Below are 22,154 nucleotides of genomic sequence, written 5' to 3'. Positions count from 1 at the left end.
AGAACTCAGTAGCAAAGAATCATCCCAGGAGAACTTTGGAGGGAGAGTTCTCCACTGGAGACTCAGAGAGCGCTTCTTCTATTCTGTAAGTAACATCATCTGTGCAGGAGCAATTAGCAAACTGTAACCTCTTATATGTGTAAGATACTTTCCCTTTGTATTATTTGTGCTTTCTGCTGGTCCTTCAAGGACATGTTTTCTGGTTGCCTTTGTAATCTATTCTATACTTCCTCTGTTCTTCACTGGGTTTTGAATTCTCACTCTGCCTTGCTTCCCTTTAAAGACTTTTCATGATACAGAAAAGATTGACATGCACACCTGTGTGGTTTTGTTCACAATAGCAAAGAGCTGGAAACAATCCTAGTGGCCAAACGAATGGATAGAGAAGCTTTGGTATATTCACACAATGGAATACTATGCAGCATTGAAAAGCAAGGAACTAATGAAATATTATGCAAAATGGAGAACATTATGCTGAGTGAAATATCTCAGTCACAAAAGGACAAATATTGCATAGGGCCACTGTTCAAATGGGACTGACATCAGGGGTGAGGGAAGACAGAAAAGGAGGGGAGAAATGATGAATTTTGCATTGAAACAGATGAGGGAGAGATCTGTTTAAAAGGGACATATGAATGGGTATTCTTGTGATTACAGACGTCCAGAGTGAAAGCTGCATAGTGGTGTGGACTTGCGGGGGAGGGATTGCATAACAGTGAGAAAGTTTTTCTTTCTTTTCAAGGACAAGAGTGAGTTGGGGGGAGGGGCTGGGTAGGGAGAAAAGTGCAACAATGAGTGACTGGAAACCTTAAGTCTCTGTAAACTTTCATTATACTTAATTAAAAAATTATGTCATTGATATTAGAAAAAAAAGATGGACAATATAATATCCTTGTAAAGAGTAATGGGCTTAGAAACACAATGGAGGTTGCTATGAATCAGAAATGACTAGACGGCAGTGGGGTTTGTAAATATACATATACACGTATATATAGATATATACACACTATATATAAAAAATATATACACACTATATATAAAAAATATATACACACTATATATAAAAAATATATATACACTATATATAAAATATATATATACACTATATATAAAATATATATATATACTCTTCCTGCCCCATGACTTAATGGCTAAGGAGTTGTGCTTTTAACAACACCAAAGTGGTGTCTCTCTCTGGCAGTTTGTCCACCAGTAACTCTGGAGAAAGATGGGCAATATCCTTCCATGTGATTTATAATCCCTGAGAACTCACGGGAGGGCCAGCTACAGGTTGGCTCCAACTTGACAGTAGTGCATTTGAACGTGATATATTAGTAGCAAAGTTGTGCTGTGTATAAAACAACACTATATTGTCTCTATTGTTGTTATGTGCCATCGAGTCGCTTGCGACTCATAGTGATCCTCTATACAAGAGCTCTATATGCTCTACCATCCTGTGCCAACCTAGCCATCTCAAACGCACTTATTCCCGCCTCTCCAGTCACAGAATCGATCCATCTCACCAAAGGTCTTCCTCTCCTTCACCGCCCCTCCACTCTGCCAAACATGATGTTCCTCTGCAAGTAGTCCCTCCTTGCAACATGTCCAAAATTATGAATTATCTCTAACATGAGATAATGTCAAGAATTAACTGTATTAGCATTTTACCATCTTTTGTTTACAGTACTTTTTTCTATTAATAAATTACTACACAGGCACTAGATTTATATGGAATATCTAATCTACCTGGACCAATGCTTTTAATGTTTTCCTTGAAATATTCATTATAAAGAAAAACTGCTAAAAAGTCCACATTTCCCTCTTTCAGAGACTCAAATTATCTTTTAGCTTTGTATATATTTATGACAACACCATAGTTATGAATTTGTTCTAGGAGATTATGCTTTTAAATGGATTGGAATTATACAAAATATGAAAAAGAATAAAAGGATCACTGTTGCTAGAATATTTAATCTTAAATGAAGCAAATAGTCATAGGATACACATCTTAGATTTTACTAATGGCATTAAATATTTTTAAGACAAGAGGCAAAAGTTTAATTATAAAATAAATTATTGGAAGTTGAAGTGAGTTTTGAATTCAGTGGGTATGCTAGATACATGAGTAATTACAAGTGCAATTAAGTTTTACATTTCAGTCACATCACTCTCTAGAAAAGATCAGAAGTGGTATACACTTCTTGAATTTATTAATAGTTTTGCAAGAACAAAAATAAACATCTAAGATAAAATAAATTTATAGTTTGCACTACTTTTCATTTGAGAACTAATTATGACTATTTTCCTAACACATTGCCTAAAAGTGAATTCAACCCCAAAGCAGAGCTTTAGAACAGCGTAAAACTGGCCCGAAGTTCTCAAGGCTGTAATTTTTTTAATTTTATTTTGTTTGTGTGTAGCATCAATTCAGATCTGACTGGTACAGGAGGAGATTGCTCCTCCTCCTCCAACAGAGCTTCTGGTGGATTTGAACCACACACCTCTGGGATTGCAGTGCAGCTTCTTGCCACTAGGCCACCAGAGCTCCCTTTAAGGCTGTAAATTTTACAGAACAGATTTTCATGTCTTTCTCCTGGACGTAGCTGATGGTTCCAACTGCCGACCTTTGGGTAGCAAACAAGCCCTTAACCACTGCACCACTGCTATTCCATTTCCTTGCTGATAAGAATGTGAAAGCAATTTTGGAGGACAAGATTTGCAATGGTTTCTCTTTTCCTATTGCATGGAGGTCTGATGGCAGTTGCCCTGCTAAGCCAAACGTGATGCCTCTCCAGCAGTTCAAATCTACCAGCTGTTCCAATGTACAAAGATGGACAATCACTTTCTGAGCAGTTTGTAGCCTCCAAAAGCCTTCTTCTGGAGGAATTGTTGAGTTTACTATTATAGCAATCCCCTCTTTTGGGCAGGGAATTCATTCCAAGACCCCCGTTGGATGTCTGAAGTTGTAGCTGGGAAGGCACTCTACATGTGTAATACCTATGGTAAGTCCGCAGGGTATCCTGGACAGGTAGAGTTAACCAGACTCACCTGGCCGGATGCCATATCCCAGGCTCCCTCCCAGTGGAGGTGAAGGAGGAGGAGTCTGGAGAGAGTCGCCAGGAAGGAGGGGAGATTTCATGTGACTCAGAACTGTCAACGATTTAAATATTTCCTGACTACCAATAAGGAAACTCTGGAAAATAAAACTATACCTAAGGGAGAACTATTATAGTTCTCTTTATTTGACTTTAAATGAAGAAATGATTCTCCCATGATTAATATTAGTGTCTCACATTCGGCCTGATGTTGTTTTTACCACTAGGGGGAGGGAGGGACAGACATATGTGACTTGACCCATTAAGTGCACTAATAACTTATTCTTGGAGCTTTTCCTGGATAAAATTCCCACAGGAAGTATCAAACATTATCCACAAGATTCAAGAGGCAGAATCCATTTGATTTTTTTTGCAAAGATATTTTGGAGACGTCTACAGCAAATTATCTTATATTCTTAGGACATTATATAAAACCAGAAACCAAAAGAGCTGCTATCAAGTTAATTCTTGCTCACCTGTGTCAGAAGAGACCTATTTGGTCCACTGGGGATTCCACAGAACCAGACAGACCAGTGGGGCAGTAAAGCCATATTAGTATTATTGTTGTTGATAGCTGTCGAGTCAAGCACGACTACGAACAAACACCTGAAGCCTTTCTATAGCTATCATCATTTCTCCAAATTCATATAGTCTCCAGAGGCATGTTGTTTAGGAAGTGGTTGCCACTCCTGCTTCCCAACCTGTCCTAAACTGGGGGCTCCACCAAACACTGTCCACCATGGGCATCTGTTATGGCATTTGACACCCCAATGGCACAAGGGTCAGCATCACAGCAAACCCAGATTATCTTAGTACAGAAAATTGAGAGAAGAAGTGCTGTACCACTTAGAAGAATGTTCCCCCAAAATATAATCATATGCAGCCCTTAGGCCCAACAGACTTTTAAATACAAGGGCTCTCCAGGAGGTCTCGTTGACTCTAAACAAGAGGCTTAAATAAGAAAAACAATCAAACATTCCACAGGACCCCCATTAAAAGTACCAAAAAACGTTATCTCCAAATCCGAAAAAGATATTGAAACCTCCGTGGTGGTTTCTATTCTAAAAACTACATCAAGTTTCTGAGGGGACCATATAAACCCCATTTTTTATATATACCCTCATTAATACCAGAAGCAGAAGCGGGCCATAAAAATTCTTAGCTTAAGGAAAACACAAATGCCCCATAGAGTCTTAGCTATCCTTGCAAAGTAAAGAATTAACTAGTGTCTACATGACACAAAAAGAGTAAAGGCGGGCAAAGTAGCCAGCTCATCAAAAGCTGACCCACATGACTGATCCCTGGCCCACCAACCATGCTCTCAATCTCCCCGCCCCAACAGTGGCACCCAGGAGAGCCTTAAAAACGATTGCGCAGGGGAACTCAGGGCTTTTTCCTTCGCCACCTTCCTACTGAGGGAAAAAGTCTCCACATATGGAATTTAATAAATGCTCTTGAATTTTCATAGGTGTGATGATTGGATATCCTTTGAGGGGCATTTCATGGGCAGAACATTTTCTTTGGTCATTTTTGTCCTTTTGTATTTATGTTTAAGACATATATTGGTATTTGGGAGACTAGGTATGTTGGTTTTAATAAACTTTATGTATTTCATGAGCTCTGGTGGCAAATCTGCTCCTATGGAATTTACAGACTTGGAAACCCAGGAAGGGTTAGCTATAAGTCAGTTCTGACTTCCCGACAATGAGAATGTGTTTTAAGCTTTTATTTTTTATAATTTCCTTACTAAAAAGTTATTGTTTAATTACTATAACTTTCCCCTTCTCTTCTTAAATGTATTCATGAATTAAATAAATAGTGCACTACCATAATTTTTTATTTTGGTAGTAAGACATTCAAGACAAAAATGAGGAGATGACCACATTCATCCCTGGATGACAGGTCTGTGAGCACCACTGGGACCAAAGGCAGAGTGAAACCAAATATTTAATGGTTCCAATTAACATTTTCTTTTGTATTTTGACTACAGATAGAGAAAATGGGAAGCTTATTTACTTTAAACAAACTATTAATGATCAATTTTAAAAGAAAGCTGGGGCTATTTTCTCATTTTGCTTTTTCCTCAAATATTTATTTATAGCATTACATGTTTTATTTGACCCTGATAATACAAAACAACAACTTCTGGGGTTTTTTAAATTACTGAATTTTCAAATTTTTTTGCCTTTAAGTAAGCCAGATATCTATGTCATTTTTAAACTAGGACAATTTTTCTTTTTTGGATGTACCTCATAATGCTGTAAATCTTAGACTTCCTTTTGTGGATTGTTGGGCTCAACTTCTGGCAGCCAGATGTTTCATAAATTCTTTAAAAAAATATTGTCTGGAGAATTCAGACCTGCTTATTTATAAATTTTTTAACAATTCATGAATTGGTGCATAAATCTGTTAATGTAAAATGTAAAATTCACACCATTTAGAGTTCCATGTGACTGTTTCTTGATTCTTCAAGGAAGTGTTAGCTTTTTGAGTCCATGGAGTTTAAGTTACCTTTGTATCATTCCCTATACCTAGTAAATCCTAGTCACAAAGATTGTTTATTGAGAGATTCATTTCTGTGTTTTATCTGATCAAGGAATAAGCATGTTTAGTATTTCACTGCTAAATTCAGTATTGGCGAACTGTGACAACATTCTGGACGGTATCTGCTATGCCTTCCCAGTGTCAAAGCCAATCCAAGTCTACATAACAAAATTGACTCTACAGCAAAGTATATGTGTGAGGTCGGGGGATTTGTTGATTACCCTAAACACATGTGAAATTATCATGTGAGTCAGTTTTGTGTTGAAGCTGAAGAAAGAGAAACTGTTGTCAATTTGAAGATTAGCTATAAATCTCACATGGTAGGCCATTTCCTGCATGGAAATCCTAATTCTCCTGACAAACTAAAGAAATATAGTTAACTTAAGATCCCTGGTAAATCTAGAATTTTGCCCCTCTTACTTCTGTTATAAAATAGTCCATAATAAGGGAGCTCTGGTGGCCTAGTGGCAAGAAGCTACACTGCAATTTCAGAGGTACGTGGTTCAAGTCCACCAGATGCTCTGCTGGAGAAGGGGGGGTAGTCTCCTCCTGTACCAGTCAGATCGGACTTGACGGTACACACACACAAAATAATAAAATTAAAAAAAAAAATCCATAATGAAATTCCAGAGACAGTTTTTTAGACTTTTCTTTCTAGGTTAAATTATTATTATTATTATTACTATTTTAAAACCCCAATGATGAAATGTTATATGTTATCTTGACTACTTACCAACTCAACGTTGTTCTCCGTGAGTTTGTAATCGTAGGAGTAGGGGTAGAGCATCATCTGAGAGTAGGAGTGGATTGTCAGGTAGGCCTTGATGGCAGAGAGCTTGCTGCGGATGAAATTAGCCAGGGCCTTGGTCTCCTTTTCAGACTCTGCAGCTGATCCACAGTAAGTCTCATCACAAGGGTTTTTAGAAGCCCCGATTTCTGGAAAAATATATATTATAATTAATGGCAGATGCTCTCCTACCAACGTTCTTTCGGGGTATATTTCAAACCTTTAAATTAGAGAATTAAAAAAAATGTTTTTACCAGGAATCCTTATAATCATCCCCAAGTATATATGCATATAAAATAAAGTATGTAGATATATGCTCATAAGATTCACATGGCATGTTTCTAAGCTTCTTGTTGTTATTATTATGAGCAGTCAAGTAAAGTATGACTCATAGTGGCCAAATGAACAACAGATCTAAACCCTGTCCTCTCCTGGACCAACCTCATCATTTCTGACACACTTATGCCCATTGCAGCAGTCACTGTGTCAATCCATCTGGCTGAAGGTCCTCCTCTCTTTGCTAACCTTTCACCTTTCCAAGCAAGATATCCCTCTTCTAACAACATGCCCAAAGTATGATAGCCTTTTTCCTCTAAATTCTATATTCCATAAGTACTGGGATCATGTCTGATTTAGTAATTCCTATGTATTTTCAACTGAGATCATGTGATGCATTTTTATTGAATGAATAAGTATAAAGTTCTTATTGTTTGTACTTTCAGAAAGGTTGTTGTTGTTAAGTGCCGTCGAGTCATTTGCGACTCATAGCGACCCTATGTACAACAGCCCCAAACCCTGTTCTATCCTGTGCCAATCTTGCCTCTGACACACCCATGCCGATTACCCCACTGAATCAATCCATCTCACCTTTAAAATAGTAAATCATTTTTTTGTTTGTTTTGGGCATAATTTTGTTCTTCAAAATTTTTGTTTTACTTTAATCTTTGGGTTTTCCCCCCCATCTGACACACACACACACACACACACACACACACACACACACACACACACTGGTTAGACAGATACTTACTGCACCAACCAGCATCAAAATTTCTGTTGGGGTCAGTGCCGATGCAGGAACTTCCGGAGTTCGTGGAGCGTGTTTTTCTCCACATTCGGTTCTGAAAGTAGACTATATGGTTAGGACAATCATAATAGAGGGTGGTAGATTTTTAATTTTATCGACTCTGTTCTTTATTAGAACATAGTTCCTATACCTTGGTCCAGGTGTAGACATAGCCATCGATATTGACCACAGGCAGGACATAAAAGTCAAGCTCCTCAAGAAGGGCAGTCATATGGATCTCACGGCCATAGGTGCGGACAGCCTGTGTATTCATCACAACACAGAATTTAATAAAAAAAAATGAAATGCATAATGCTATAAGAATGTATATAGAATAGTAAAATTTACTTCCTTAATAATAAAATTGATTTCCCCTATTGACAGTTCATTTAAGCTCTATTAAGAATAAGTATACTTGATGGCACATAACAACAACAGAAACATATTAAATATGAAATAAAAATTCTGGTAAAAAATGCTTTCCTAGTAATCTAAATATATGGTGTTTTCTATAGCATCAATGTGAAAAGTGGCTCACTTACAAAGTATTGGTTAAAAAATGAGTTCTTTCCCCATAAATTGAAGAGTTCTTGTTTATGCAGACTTGATCAGAGTAATCTTTTGACTAACCGTGTGATAGTTCTTGTTGTTAAGTGTCACTGACCTGAGGATGATAGCGACCTTATGAACTTAGTGGACAGTATTTTCTGAACACCAAGTGTTACACAACACAGCCATTGTTTTTATTTCATTGTGTGATAATTTCCCACTTCCAAAATGGCTTGCCTCTGGAAACTCTGTGTACGAACAGTGCTCAGGCTGTTCGTTCACAGGGTCGCTGTGAGTCGTCTACGACTCACGGCATTAAACAACAACAATAGTGAAAGGAAGCACTGGTGACCTAGTGGTAGGGAGCTGCACTAGCAATCCAAAGGCAAGTAGTTCAAATCCACCAGCTACTCCACAGGAACGGGATGAGCACTCTTCTGTTGTATGATTTACAGCCTCTGAGAATTTGTTAGAGTATCAGCTTTGAACTGGTTCCCCTCGAAAGTACATATCAACAACAACCATCAAAGGAAGAACCATTTTGTTGTTCTTCATCCTTAGGTAAATTTTTAAACATATTTTTGTGATATCTGGTATTATTTAAAGTAAAAAAAAAATCATCTTGGGATACTTATTTTTCTTGCTCCTTAGAGGCAAGGATTCTGAAGTTTCATCTGACATACTTTGGACATGTTGCAAGGAGGGACCAGTTCTTGCAGAGGGATGTCATACTTGGGAGGGTGGAGGGACAGCACAGGAGAGGAAGACCCTTGATGAGATGGATTGATTCAGTGACTGGGGTAATGGGAGTAGGTGTGTCAGAGACAATAAGGTTGGTACAGGATAAATCACACTTAACATAGATGCACTTAACAACAACAAAGACAACTATGTGACTATAACTATTGTTTAAAGTGACAACTGGTGAAGTATGTGCATTTTAGACTAAAGGAGCTATAGAACCATTATCTTTTAACATCCAGCACACTGGTGAGTATCTAATAATCAGATTAATTATGAAATTTCTCTTCCTCTAGAGGGAACATGGTGAGCTCCCACTGAAGCTAAACAACGCTAAATGCAAACTTATCTAGAAATCCAATTTTTTCCTTGGAGACTAAGATTTTGAAGCTCTGTCTCACATACTCTGTGCATGTGGCCAGGAGGGACTGGCGCTTAGAGAAGGCCATCATGCTTGGGAGGGTGGAGTGACAGTGCAGGAGAGGAAGACCCGGGGTGAGATGGATTGATACAGTGACGAGACAGCGGGGGTTGGTGTGTTGGAATCAATGAGACTGGCTCAGCTCAGGACAGGGTTCAGAACACCTGTACACAGGGCTGCTATGCATCGCAGGCAACGACAGCACATAACAACAACAACAACAACAACAATCTAGAAATCAATATTATAACATAAAAAGAGATTTTAGGTCTTATGAATCATAAAATAAATTATATTTTCAGTAACAATGTGCTTATATTCTTAAAGCACAGATTTTTTTTAGCTTTGAAATAATTTTACACTCACAGAAGAATTGCAAAAATTATACAGTGAATTCTTGTGTACATACTCCTCAATATTAACAATGTTGACCTCTTACATGATCATGGTACAATGAGCAAAACAAATTAATTAATGTTAACACAGTACTATCAACTGGACCACAATATTTATTTCTATTTTACCATTTTTTCCACTAAGCTCTTTTTTTTTTCTGTTCTAGGATACAATCTCTGGGCTCACAAAGCAATTATTTGCCATATCTCCTATGTCTCCCCAGCCAGTTTGTGGCAGTTTGACAACTTTGTATTTTATAGTTTTGACCCTTTTGAAGAGTATAGTCTGGGTTATTTTGCAGATTGTTCCTCAACTTGGAAATTTTATTTTTATGATTGTAATGAGGTTATGTATTTTGGAGAAGGATGTAACAAAAGTGATGTCCCCATTAAAGTGTAGGATAGGAAGGGGACATGGTAGTATTATGTTTTTATTTTTGATACCAACCTTGATCAATTGGTTAGTGTTTTTCCTATGAACTGTCTCCATTATAGATTTTGTCTCTTTTACTAATCGGTATTTGGGGGAGGTTCTTGGAAACTCTGAAAAGGTCTCATTTCTTTCAAAACTTTCACTCACTAATTTTAGCATGTCCATCATGGATCTCATAGTGACATTATGAACGAAAGACCTGAACACTTGTATAACTTTCATCATCTCTCCACATTCATAGAGTTTCCGGAGGCAAGCTATTTCAGAAGTGGATGCCACTCCTGCTTCCAAGCTTGTTTTGATTGGGGAGCTCCACCAAACACTGTCCACCATGGATAACCATTATTGCATTTGACACATCAAGTGTCACAGTGTTTATCATCACAGCAACCATGAGTTACCTCTGTACAGCAAATGGAGAGACCAGTGTTATACCTCTTAGAAGAATGTTTGACATAGAGAAAGCTCTGGTGGCCTGTTAGATAGAAGTTATGCTACCAAGCCAAAGATGGGTGATTTTAATCTGTGGCCCTCAAGAATGGTTTTAATTGTTTTTGGTCAAACAACAATAATGTGGATATTTATTTAATAATACTTGAGTATTTAACAGTTGTCCACATATCTTTTTAGAATAAGAGAATGAAAACCAGAAAAAAGGGGAAGAATTATCACGTACTATTTTGTTATATACTAAAATTTACATTAATTATAAACTAGGTGATAATAAAGAGCTCTAGTGCCTTAGTCTGTAGAGAGTTGTATTGCTGATGCAAAGGCCGTATCTCTTTGATGGTTTAAATCCACCATCAACTCCTCAGGATAAAAAGAATCTGTATCTCTTCAGCCTCAGAAACCCAATGGAAGGTCAGTTACAAGTTGGTTCTGACTTATTGGCAATGAACTTTCTATTGCACTTTTTTGTGTGTGTGATAATGATCAAGTTAGTAACTTATCACCATTAAGTATTAAATAACCAGTACATTATATCACCTGTTAGCTTTCCACCAGAGATGGCTGAGAAAATTAAAATGCAAATAAATATAACATGCTAACGAAAATAATATTGTCAGAAAGATTTGCTGGTAAAAGCGGAAATTAATATAAAAAATGAGAACTTGTAATTATGTGCATTTTTCTCTGTGTTCTGCTCAGTTATTATATCTAGGTTACAGTGAATATAAATTTAATGATTATGTCCCAAATCACATTAGATACTGACCTCTCTGACAAACCACTGGCAAAATGCGGGGGAAATCCATTCCCTGGCGTGGAAGCCACAGTCCATGAAAATGGCAGGTTTGTTTGAGCCAGCTTTGCCAACCTATTGCAGATAAAAGAAGAAAAATGAGTACTGTGGAAGGGATGGGTTAACGTTAACTTCTCATTGGAGACAAGAGATATAGTCCATGATTGAATTAAAACATAATACTAGCACACCATGTTCTTCCCTCTAGACGTAGAGTTTCAGCTGATAGTTTACATGGTTGTTTATTATTTTTATTAAGCTCGACAAGCTCGTATTTTCAAGAAGATGCTTGATTACTCGGCTTAATTATACTCGCATGGAGGTTATTTTCAGCTACTATTAATAGGTGACATGACCAAGTCAACTGGATGAGTAATTAGGAGTAATCATGATTGTTGCTAATCTCCTAAGAATTTCCCTTCATTCTCAGTTATTCCTTGTTCTTTTTATTTTCTTCATTAGAATTACACGCCAGTGATGGCAGCTGAGGAAGACAGAAACAAATTGTTGACATGCGTTGTAATGTTGTCTGATAGACGTGAAGTTTATGAACCTCTTTAGCAAACGGATTTGCAAACAACAGCTGGGAGGGAATGATTTCATCAAGGTAGACAATCATTTACATTGCTTACAGGAATGTGGTTTAATTTATAGGCCTTCTCTTAGTTTATGGCCTTTTTTATTTTTAATAAATCAAAATAATGACTTAAAAATCCACATATGATAAGAGGAGCTCAGGAATCCGCTTGATTCCCTGGGGCATATAGGCAGGGAAAGAGTTATGACGATGTTAGGGATACGCCTCTCTGTGCAACAGATGTTAATGTGCTAGAAATCATTGATTTAAAACTTTCAAAGGTAGCAGGGTCATGGTGAAAAGCAATTACCTTCAGGAGGTACATATTTCGCCCTTCAAATGTCGTTCCAATGACACTGCGTGAGATGAGGTCTGGATTATCAGCGGCCACTTGTTGGGTCCAAGCCTCTATCTATCAAATCAAACCATTTATGGATCAATGTAGTGTTCTTTGTTCAAGTCTCAAAACAATGTCTAAATTCTGTGCATGGCATACCGTTTCCCAGCTGTTGTATTTCTCATAACTGTGTCCGGTTGCGCGAACCTGGCTATCGAACTGACCCTCCAGCACGGATCTGAGGTTGTTGATCAGAACTCTGCAATGAACCAAAGCGAGGGCTTTGATGAACATAGCATAGACCCTCCCTGGGGAAGCGCATGACACCCCAGCGTCATGGAGCACCACAGCAGAGTCTCTCCCAAGGGAAGCACCCAGCTGTGGATGTGACATCATCATACTCTTTCTGGAGTATCAAGTTGTCCTCTAATTGTCCCTGATGCCCTTCAACCTGAGCTGCGCAGGGGTCTGGTACTGATTACACAGAGTGAGGAAATGAGAAAGGGAGCAATGTGAACTCTTCCTTCTGTGAGTTTCTCTTCACATATTGGATGACCTTGAATCCTAAGCTTAAGAGTAGCCTCCACAGGTTCCTGCTGCATTCTAGACCATGACTTTGGGCTACCACGCAAAACTAGGCAATTAAGAGAAGTTTCTTGGGACTCCTAATGCCTTAGTTCCCGCACTCAACAGTTCTATGTTCCAAGAACCTATCTGTCTTACGCCAACTGGGATAGTTGGTCACTTGAGGCCTTTTCCCTGGTTTAAGGAAATATCCTGGTACATGGAAAGACAAAGATTTATTAGGCTAATGATTGATTTCTGGATTTAAGGAACTAGTTTCCTTTTGGTTTGTTTTTGGCTGGTTTAAAGGACTCTAAGATTGGTTCTGTAGCTAGAAAAAACCAACATTGATGCCAGAGCCTTTAAGGCTTGCTTATTTCTAGAAAGGCATTGTTTCTACACTAAGAGGCAAGGTATAGGTGTATGCAGATTAATTTCCTTTGCTACTTTTTTTTTTTTTTACTGTGCTAATTTCCTTTGTGAGCAGGAAGTGCACTTGGCATAGTGGTAAGAAGCTGTGCTGCAATCTTAAAGGCACACAGTTCAAATCCACCAGGTGCTTCTTGGGAGAAAGAGGAATAATCTCCTGTGTGATTCACTGCCTCTGTAAACCTGCCGGAGGATCAGCTATGGGCCAGTTTTACTCAATGGTTTACCACGACCACCACAACGCTTTTGCTCACAGGATTGTAACTATTTTAGAGTTCACTTTGTAGAAGCTTCTATCACACACAATCAAACCTTGGAATGCTTTTATCTGACCACGGAAAAGTCATAGCAGCACATCAAACGTCAACTCTCCCTTTGGCTGCCCCAAGGACACTCTGATAAAGCAGGCCAGGGGTGTCCTCTGAGCCTCCCTCACATTTTCTCCTTCATTTGGTGAACTTGAACATGAACTTGTGTCCGTTTATGGATAACACACGATATTAATATGGTAGCATAGTGACAAGAAGCTACGCTGCAATCCCAAAGGTATGTGGTTCAAGGCCACCAGCCACTCTTCAGGAGAAGGATGGGTAATCTCCTCCCCTGCAGTTAACTGCCTCTGCAAACCTGCTGGTGGGTCAGTTATGGGTCGGTTCTGACTCAATGGTACACAACAACAACAACAACAACAACAACAACATCTTAGGCCTAGCAAAAGGCAGATACTAAAGTGTCTTTAAGCTAGTGACATTTTTTAAAAGGGAAAAGTGTAGGTGTTAAACTTTATACTGTGAAAAGGCATCTTTCTGGTGAGCAGTCATCAGTAATTTGTTAGTGTATTAGTTTTCTATGGTCTCTGTTCTAACAAATTATCACCAATGCAGAGGCTTAAAACATTACAAATTTATACTCTTACAGTTCTGCAGGTTCGAAGACAAACATAGGTTCTTTCAAAATTCACCGCTATTAAGTTAGAAGCAACTCCTAGCCGACCCTCCAGCAGATTTCTGAGGCTGTAAATTGTGTGGAAGGAGATTGCCTATCTTTCTTCTGAGGAACTGCCGTCGATAGGAACCCCTAGGGAGGGGCTACTTTAGGGTAAGCACTATGCACTGTGACACCAGAGCACCCTGACATGGACCAATAGGCTAAACTTAAGTGTGTATTTCTGAGAAGATCCATTCCTTGCCATCACACTTCTCTCTCACGGGCCCTGCCTGCTTGATCACAGCCAGAAAAAGTGAGTCACTTTCTCATTACCTGTCTCTGTACCCTCCTCTTTTGCCTTCTTTTCTTCTTTTAAGGAATGAATTCCATCTGCAATCTCAATTCTCCTTTGCCAGCAAAGCCTATTTATAGGTTCTGGAGATGAAGACATGGGCCTATTTGGAGGATCATTATTTTTGTGGCTATGGCTAGGAACAATAGTTATTAAGTACTGTAATTATATTAAATACTCAAGTTGTTAATGAGCAGAATGGAAGTAGAAGAAATCCTAGAGAAAAGATTAGAGTCACAGTTTTGCCCAATGTATAGCTTGGCTGTATAGAGAAGTAATTTCTGAGTTTTAATTTCATGATAATTAAGTTGCTCCTTGAGAGAAAGATGGACGACCTTCTCCCATGCAATTTACAGCCTCTGGAAATCTGTTGGAAGGTCAAATATAAGTCAGTTCTCAGAAGGCACTTAATAACAACAATAGTAGCTGCTGCAGTGTTAAATTAAGATTGGGCATGGTTCAAAATTGGGAAGGGTGTGTGCCAGGGATGTGTCCTGTCTCCATACCTTTTCAACCTGTATGCAGAGCAGATTATCTGAGAGGCTGGGCTCTATGAGGGGAAGCATGGCTTGAGGATCTATCAACAATCTGCGTTATGCAGATGACACAACCCTGCTCGCTGAAACTGAGGAGGACCTCATGCACTTACTGCAGAGGGTCAAGGACTGCAGCCTTCAATATGGACTGAGGCTCAATGTCCAGAAGACAAAAATTCTCACCACTGGACCAATCGGTAGCATCAGGATGGATGGTGAAGAGATTGAGATTGTTCACAGCTTCAGTTTGCTCGGCTCCACAGTCAACACTCTTGGCACCAGTAGCCAGCAAATCAAAAAACGTATTGCGAAGGGAAAGTCTGCGGTTAGGGACCTCTCTAAAGTACTCAAGAGCAACGGTGTCTCTCTGGAGACTAATGTGCACCTTATACAGGCCATGGTTTTTGCAATCACTTGTTATGCATCAGAGAGTTGGACAATGACTAGGGAGGATAGAAGGAGAATTGACGCCTTTGAGCTGTGGTGCTGGAGAAGAGTATTGAATGTACCATGGACTGCCAAGAAAACAAATAGATTCATAGTAGAGAGGGTTAAACCAGGCTGCTCCTTGGAGGCAAGGATTCTGGGGCTTCACCTGACATACTTTGGATATGTTGTAAGGAGAGACAGGTCTTTGGAGAGGGACATCATGCTGGGCAGAGTGGAGGGACGGCACAGGAGGGGAAGACCCTCTGTGAGGTGGATTGATTCAGTGACTGGGGTAATCGGGATGGATGTGTCAGAGGCAATGAGAGTGGCACAGGATAGAGCAGGGTTTAGGGCTGTTGTACATAGGGTTGCTATGAGTCGCAAGCGACTTGATGGCACATAATAGCAACAACAACAACAACAACACTATTCAACATCATTTTCAGCTCTAATATGCAATGACTAAAATAAAATCCATAGCCCTGGGCCATTTGCATAGATATTTCTAGTGTATAAGAAAATTCCCTTAAATTTTCAGTTACCCCCTTTATAAACTCCAGAAAAAAAAACACATGGAGGAACTACAGAGGCTAGAATTAGAGAGAACTATGGAAAATGATATTCAAGGATAATTAAAAACAAACAAATATAGAACAAACCAAAAATTTTTGAAATCTTGAAAAAGAAATAAAAAACCACCCACTGGCAGAAACTCTTACAAAACCAATCATATTACATTTTCCTCTTTATAATGAACAAATCCTACCAAAGTAATAAAGTTCTCTGATTGAATTAAAAAAAAAATTCTAGGAAATGGAGAGAACATGGTACATAGCACCTGCTTGGACTTTAGGAAGTTTCTGAGGACAGAAAGACCCTGGTGGAACCGTGGGGACAGGTCTACTCCAAGTCCATCAGCTTCCTGGCAACCTGAATAGCAGTGAGTTTGGAATTTTAATTTCCATTGTCAGTGAGCAGGTCAAATATCATCTAGGTTAAATGACTTCTTTGCAGAAGCCCAGAGGAAAGAAATCATCAATTACACAGCCACAAATAGTTCACACAGATAAATAGACATCTGTGTCTGGGACTGTAAGTGTAAGTATCTCTGATCTAGTAAGAATCACCTCTGGATGAAGGGAATAGTTAAGATTTAACTTGGATCCAGTGTTCAAGTTCCCATGATTTAGGAAAAGCATTGACTACGGAAGGAGCAGTGTTTTGTTTTGTCGGGTGGCACGGGCTGTAGGGGGTTGAGCTGCACAGGTAATCCGATAGCTGAACCTCTCTGTCGTTGCTGTTATGTGCCATCTAGTCAATTGCGATTCATAGTGGTTCAAATCTCAGCAGCTCAACAGAAGAAAGGTGGCAGTTTCTGCATGTGTGATTTACAGCCTCAGAAAACCCTTCAGCCAAAGGGCCCACTATGCATCAGTTCTGATTCAACTGTAAGGAGTTGAGTGAGTTTTGCTTGGTGCTTACAGGAGGCATTCTCACAGAGTAATTTCTGTGTTAAATATTAAATGTTCTCATCAATAACCTGGACAAAGGAATATTAAAACAGCCAGTTAGTTAAATTTAAGGTGACACCCAAGAGTAAAAGTATCCTCTATTAACTTGCAAAGGAGCGTCAGAATGCATCGGGAATGTGTTGTCAACTTTTGCCTGAAGGCTGAATATTGACCTCAAATGATCTTTTCCAATGCGATGATTATTGTGATTTTATGAGATTTAGGACAGAGTACCACTCTGGCTCTCTTACAAAGTATTATTATTAAATAATGAGCTTCTATTCTCGAAGATTAAAACAATGCCTCTTAATATAATTGAAGCCTCATTACAGCTCCCCAAACTAGAGGCATGTACACTATTTTATACTTTTATATGCTCCTTTTACGGAGCCATACAACTTCCTTTTTTCCCCTTTCTTCTTATAAATGCCACAAATTAGAAAACTGGGACTCCAAGTGAACTACAGAACATAAAATCTGAGAAGGAAGGGGAGTGATTCCAGATTCCTGAAAGTGGAGTATTTGGCCAACTCCTGGACTATGTGTCCACAACTGTCTGAGGACAGGTTGCTATGTGGCTTTGAAAGATACAAGATAGCAATGTTACACATGGTCAGCGACCATCCATCTCTCCCTAAACAGGCTAAGGGGAATGGTAGGACCTGGCAGACGACCAGACAGCCACCAAACAGTTATGTTAAATGGTGATTTACAGCGACTGATTCTTCACCGGTCTAGACTTACGTATGCATTGACATTTAAAGACAGTGTTGGATTTCTTTTTGTGAACGTTATGTACTTTTCTCCTGTGCTAATTCAGTATTTGATTAAAGCTGTCAAATGAGTTAGGTCTTGGTGAAGAAGGAGGAAGCCACGGAAACAGTTGAAAAGCTGTTTTGGTGAGACTTGTTCCGTACAAGGTTCCCATGGTGCACGCAGGCAACAGAAGCATCTTGCTGATAAGAAACTGTCTCAGGACTAATGAGCTACCACCATGTGAGGTAATAGTGGGGAGCGTGTGACTGTTTGTAGCCCCTACAAGGATACTGCTGGTGTGCTTTGCCAGGATTTCCAGGGACTTATTATTATTTAATATTTAGAAAATTATAGCCTAAAAATGTGCAAAGCAGTGCTCAGAGAAGCAAAAATTAACAAGATCTTAGCCTTCAGGGAATCCTTCCTGTTCTAGAAGAGACAACGTTTATGCACAATTTCCACAAAGTTTTCTACTAAAACCGGGCTTGAGTTTTCCACTTGATAAAAGGAGACTGACATGCAACTAGAAGCCCTTTCACTGCTTGTGATGTGACATCATTCAGGTATCCAGGGTTAGTCTGGGGCCAGGAGCTTTCTTTGTTCTCAAAGAATGAAAAGGATAATATTGTCTTTGTGGATATTACTGAACGTGGCTAAAGACCAGCATTTTAGAAGATCATCCACTTGTACTATAAACAGAAAAATGTCACAGACACAGGTCTTAAGTACATTTTGAAACTGACTGGGTTGCATTTTTCTTTTAAAAAGACAGTCAATTTTTAGTCACACTTTGGGACTTCCTGTGAGTAGAAGCAGATAGCTAAAGAATGTGAGGCATGAAAACAGGGTTAAGTACAAACGTTTCTGCTTTATCTCAAAAAGTGCATCCTCTCCTCTTTGAATATTAGTAAATCATAGTAGTAAAGTTCTGCTTCATTTTCAAAGCTGAAAGTATTTTATCCTATCGTCGTTTTTGTGGGTAAGGAAACAAAAGTTCAGAGAGGTTAAGCAGCCTTCCCGAGGTCACAGAGCTGGGATGATAACCCCAGTTTGTTTCCAAAGCATATACTTGGTGCACTATGTTAAGGTGCTTCTTCTGATAGAGGTGCGGATTTTACAACTAATAACTCTGAAGTCATTGTTGACAAAAATATCCCTCCTCCAGACTTTTAAGATGTAGAAAGAGTTCCTGGGTGGTATAGATGGCTGAGTTCTGGACTACTTACTGAAAGGTTGACAGTTTGAACCCAACTAGAGGCATCTCAGATGCGAGTCCTAGCTGTCAGGCTTGCAAACACGCGGGACATTTCTCCTCTACACAAGTGGACTTGCCAGCAATCAAAGTTGAATCAGTAATAATGAAAAATAACAAGATGTAAAAATGAAGAGAAAACGGCTGCATTTGAGTGTGTCGTGTTCCATCTTCCTTCCCCACAAGCATGGTGGACACTGGAGTTTATGGGAGGAACTGTTGGAACCTAACCCTTTCTCTTTCTTCTTCCAATTGTGTTCTTTAGACCTGTGTTCTGGTTTAGAATCGGTGGCCTTATTTCTCCCTTTCCTGTCCTACAAATGCCTCCAGCTCCAGAGGACCTCTCATCTCCCACCTTCACAAATTGTCTTTTTCTGCCTGGACCATGAGGCTTCCTTGTCCTTGGGAACTTCTACTCAGCCTTCAGAGCTAAGCCTCACTTCCTAAACTTGACCTATTCCTTTGCCACTTTACCCTTCTTAATGTTTCTTACATGGTTGTAGAGAGGCTTCAGGCCTTTTGTTCATAGGGTCGCTATGAGTCGTGCTTGACTTGAAGGCAACTGAAGGCAATCGATGGCAATTGACAGCAACAACAACAACAATGCTATAACATGTAATACATTTATTATAATTCCTTAACATTATAATAATTTCTTGAACTTCTTTTTTTTGGGGGGGTGGGGGAGTCTTCTCCTAAAGCAAGTGGACCATGTTTTTTTGTTCAATATTTGGTATATATAGGCATTCAACATCTGTCTGCTGACTCAGAAAATGGGAAATTGCCTCTGTTACAAGGACAGTTTCATCTTGAAAATGCAAGGACTGTATTTGAGAACATGAGCGATGAGTTAACTAAGCCAGCTCTGTTCTCAGCCTCAGGTGTGGGGGGAGATGGAGAGGGTCGATCTCTTTGCCCTGTTCTGGCTCCTTTCTAGATGCCGTCTTCCATCAACAAAGAGAAAAGAGAGACCTTGGGATGAAGGGACAGAATCACTCCTCAGTCTGATTCTTATCTAGTTCTTAAGCTAAGGAACATCCGGAGTCCTTATGGATTATATTAGGTCTGGACATTCACCTGAAAAGAAGACGTGGTAACATTTCGAGCTAAATGGAATCTAGCTGATAATAGTAGTCTTTGATTTAGTCGGCCTTTTGTATATTACTTCTAAACTAGATACCCATTTTGAGTTAGTTCAAGTTCATAGCAACCTACTTGTGCCAAATGCGATAATGGTTACCCATGGTGGACAGTGTTTGGTGGATCTCTCGGATTAAAACAGGCTTGGAAGCAGGAGTGGCACCCACTTCCATAAATAGCTTGCCTCTTGAAACCCTATGAACCTGGAGAAAAGATGAAAGTCATGCAAATGTCAAGATCTTTCATTCATAGGGTTGCTATGAGTCGCCTACGACTCGAGGACACTTAACAACAACAACAACAACAACAACAAATCACACAGGAGACCTCTTGTGTTTCTCCTTCAGAGTTGCTGGTGGATTTGAATTGCAAAGACACTCTGCCTGTGGGTTACCCACTCTACTTGTTACAGGCTGCACCGCCAGCACTCTCCTCTAAAGAAGGAGTAGGATCAAACATCTGGTTCAAAATAGGGGACTCAAGAGAGAACATAATTTTAATTAGAGCAACAACTAGACACAAAATTGCCTTGGCCTGATCTTAATCTTGAGGCAGCTCTGCTGTTATCTATTTTTAGGATCCAGCACTACCTATTGGTGTTATTTAGACCTCTCTAGGGTTATTCAGAGGTTTAAATAATAATAATAATAAAAAAGATGCACCAGAAAGAATCTCAACAGTTATAGAACATGAACTTACTCATATTGTAATTCATTCTGCTCCAGAAAATCTTCCACGGTGACAATATCTTCTGCTTTGACACGGAAGTCAACTGTACTGTGAGGTCTGATTTGTGTGACAGAGTCTGGTTTCCAGAAGTCAATCTGAATAAAGGGCAAGATATGTTACATTGAACGCCTGTAATTCAATAGGTGACATCATTGGAGAGTACATCATTGTTCTATGCCCCCGAGTTATTTTCAAAATCAAATGATCCATGAAATCTCTTAAACATCTCTCATTTGAGTGAGTGAGCATACGGACAAGTGTCAATAAAAATATTTGCAAACAACAAACATAACCTCCACTGATTACCAACAAGCATGAAGGATGTACAACTATTTCCTGTACTGTTAGGGATGGTTCCCTGTAACGATTTTCATCTGTTTATTGACTTTCTGGAATACGTGCTTCTTGTGATGGCAGTGTTTGTGGTAATGGATGAATTTGCGGAATGAAGAATGAGGAATTAACTGGAATCATAATATTTAATGAAGAGAAATTGAACTTTTATGGTTGTATTTTATGAATTTCTCTGAGAGCTATGCACTGTCCAAGCCATCCTCCCACAGTGGGCATCTCCTGGCACCATGATCAGAAACAAACACTCTCTGACCCAGTATTGACATTTATACTCATCGACTGTTCTAGGTATCATGTTCAGGACCAGGAATTCACTAATAAGCAAATCATCTAATCAAGGCATTATCTTCATGGAATCTACTATCTCTTAAGAAGACAGCCAAACACTTTTTCCCAGTTTGTGGCTTCCCTTTTTACCCTGTTAGAGAAGTTCATGGATGCTCATAGGGATTTGATTCTTAGAAGGTCCCATTCATCTATTTTATCTTCTCCTGGTTGTAAATTTTTCAGAATACTTGGAAGACTCTTTATGTTGTGGATTAGGACTACTAAAGTTTTTCTGTATGAATGAAGTTTGTAGTCCTTGGTTTTAGTCCTAGGTCCATGATCCACCTTGAGTTGGTTTTTGTATATGGAGTGAGGCGGGGATCTTGTTTAATTCTTCTGCAGATAGATTTCCAATTTTGCCAACACCATTTGTTAAAAAGGCTGTCATTTCCCCACCTAGCTGATTTCATCTCCTTGTTAAAAATCAGTTGACCATAAATAGATGGGCTGATTTCCGGGTTCTCAATTCTATTCCATTGATCTGTGTGTCTGTCATTGTACCAGTACCATGTCAGATAAGGGACTTATATCTAGAATTTATAAAATACTTGAGCACCACAACAAGATAAAGGTGAATAATCCAATTGAAAAATGGGCACAGGATATGAACAGACACTTCACCAAGGAAGACATTCAGATGGCCAACAAGCACATGAA

At 39.1% G+C, this 22,154-nt stretch overlaps 1 protein-coding gene across 1 annotated transcript in view; it reads right to left on the bottom strand.

Annotated features, from left to right (window-relative positions):
* CPB1 (carboxypeptidase B1 (tissue)) overlaps positions 1–22,154 on the bottom strand; it is a 45,678-nt gene that overhangs the window by 14,510 nt on the left and 9,014 nt on the right. Inside the window, exons 3-9 of the mRNA XM_006895559.1 lie at positions 20,787–20,911; positions 12,351–12,450; positions 12,165–12,266; positions 11,251–11,352; positions 7,644–7,754; positions 7,457–7,547; positions 6,373–6,575 (exon numbers count right to left, since the gene is read on the bottom strand). Coding sequence (XP_006895621.1) covers positions 6,373–6,575; positions 7,457–7,547; positions 7,644–7,754; positions 11,251–11,352; positions 12,165–12,266; positions 12,351–12,450; positions 20,787–20,911 — 834 coding nt within the window. The remainder of the gene's footprint in view (positions 1–6,372; positions 6,576–7,456; positions 7,548–7,643; positions 7,755–11,250; positions 11,353–12,164; positions 12,267–12,350; positions 12,451–20,786; positions 20,912–22,154) is intronic.

Source organism: Elephantulus edwardii, unplaced genomic scaffold (genome assembly GCF_000299155.1).
Source record: "Elephantulus edwardii isolate Elephantulus edwardi_28Jun2011 unplaced genomic scaffold, EleEdw1.0 scaffold00169, whole genome shotgun sequence".
Classification (NCBI taxonomy): Eukaryota; Metazoa; Chordata; class Mammalia; order Macroscelidea; family Macroscelididae; genus Elephantulus; species Elephantulus edwardii.
This window is presented reverse-complemented; position numbering and strand designations above follow the sequence as displayed.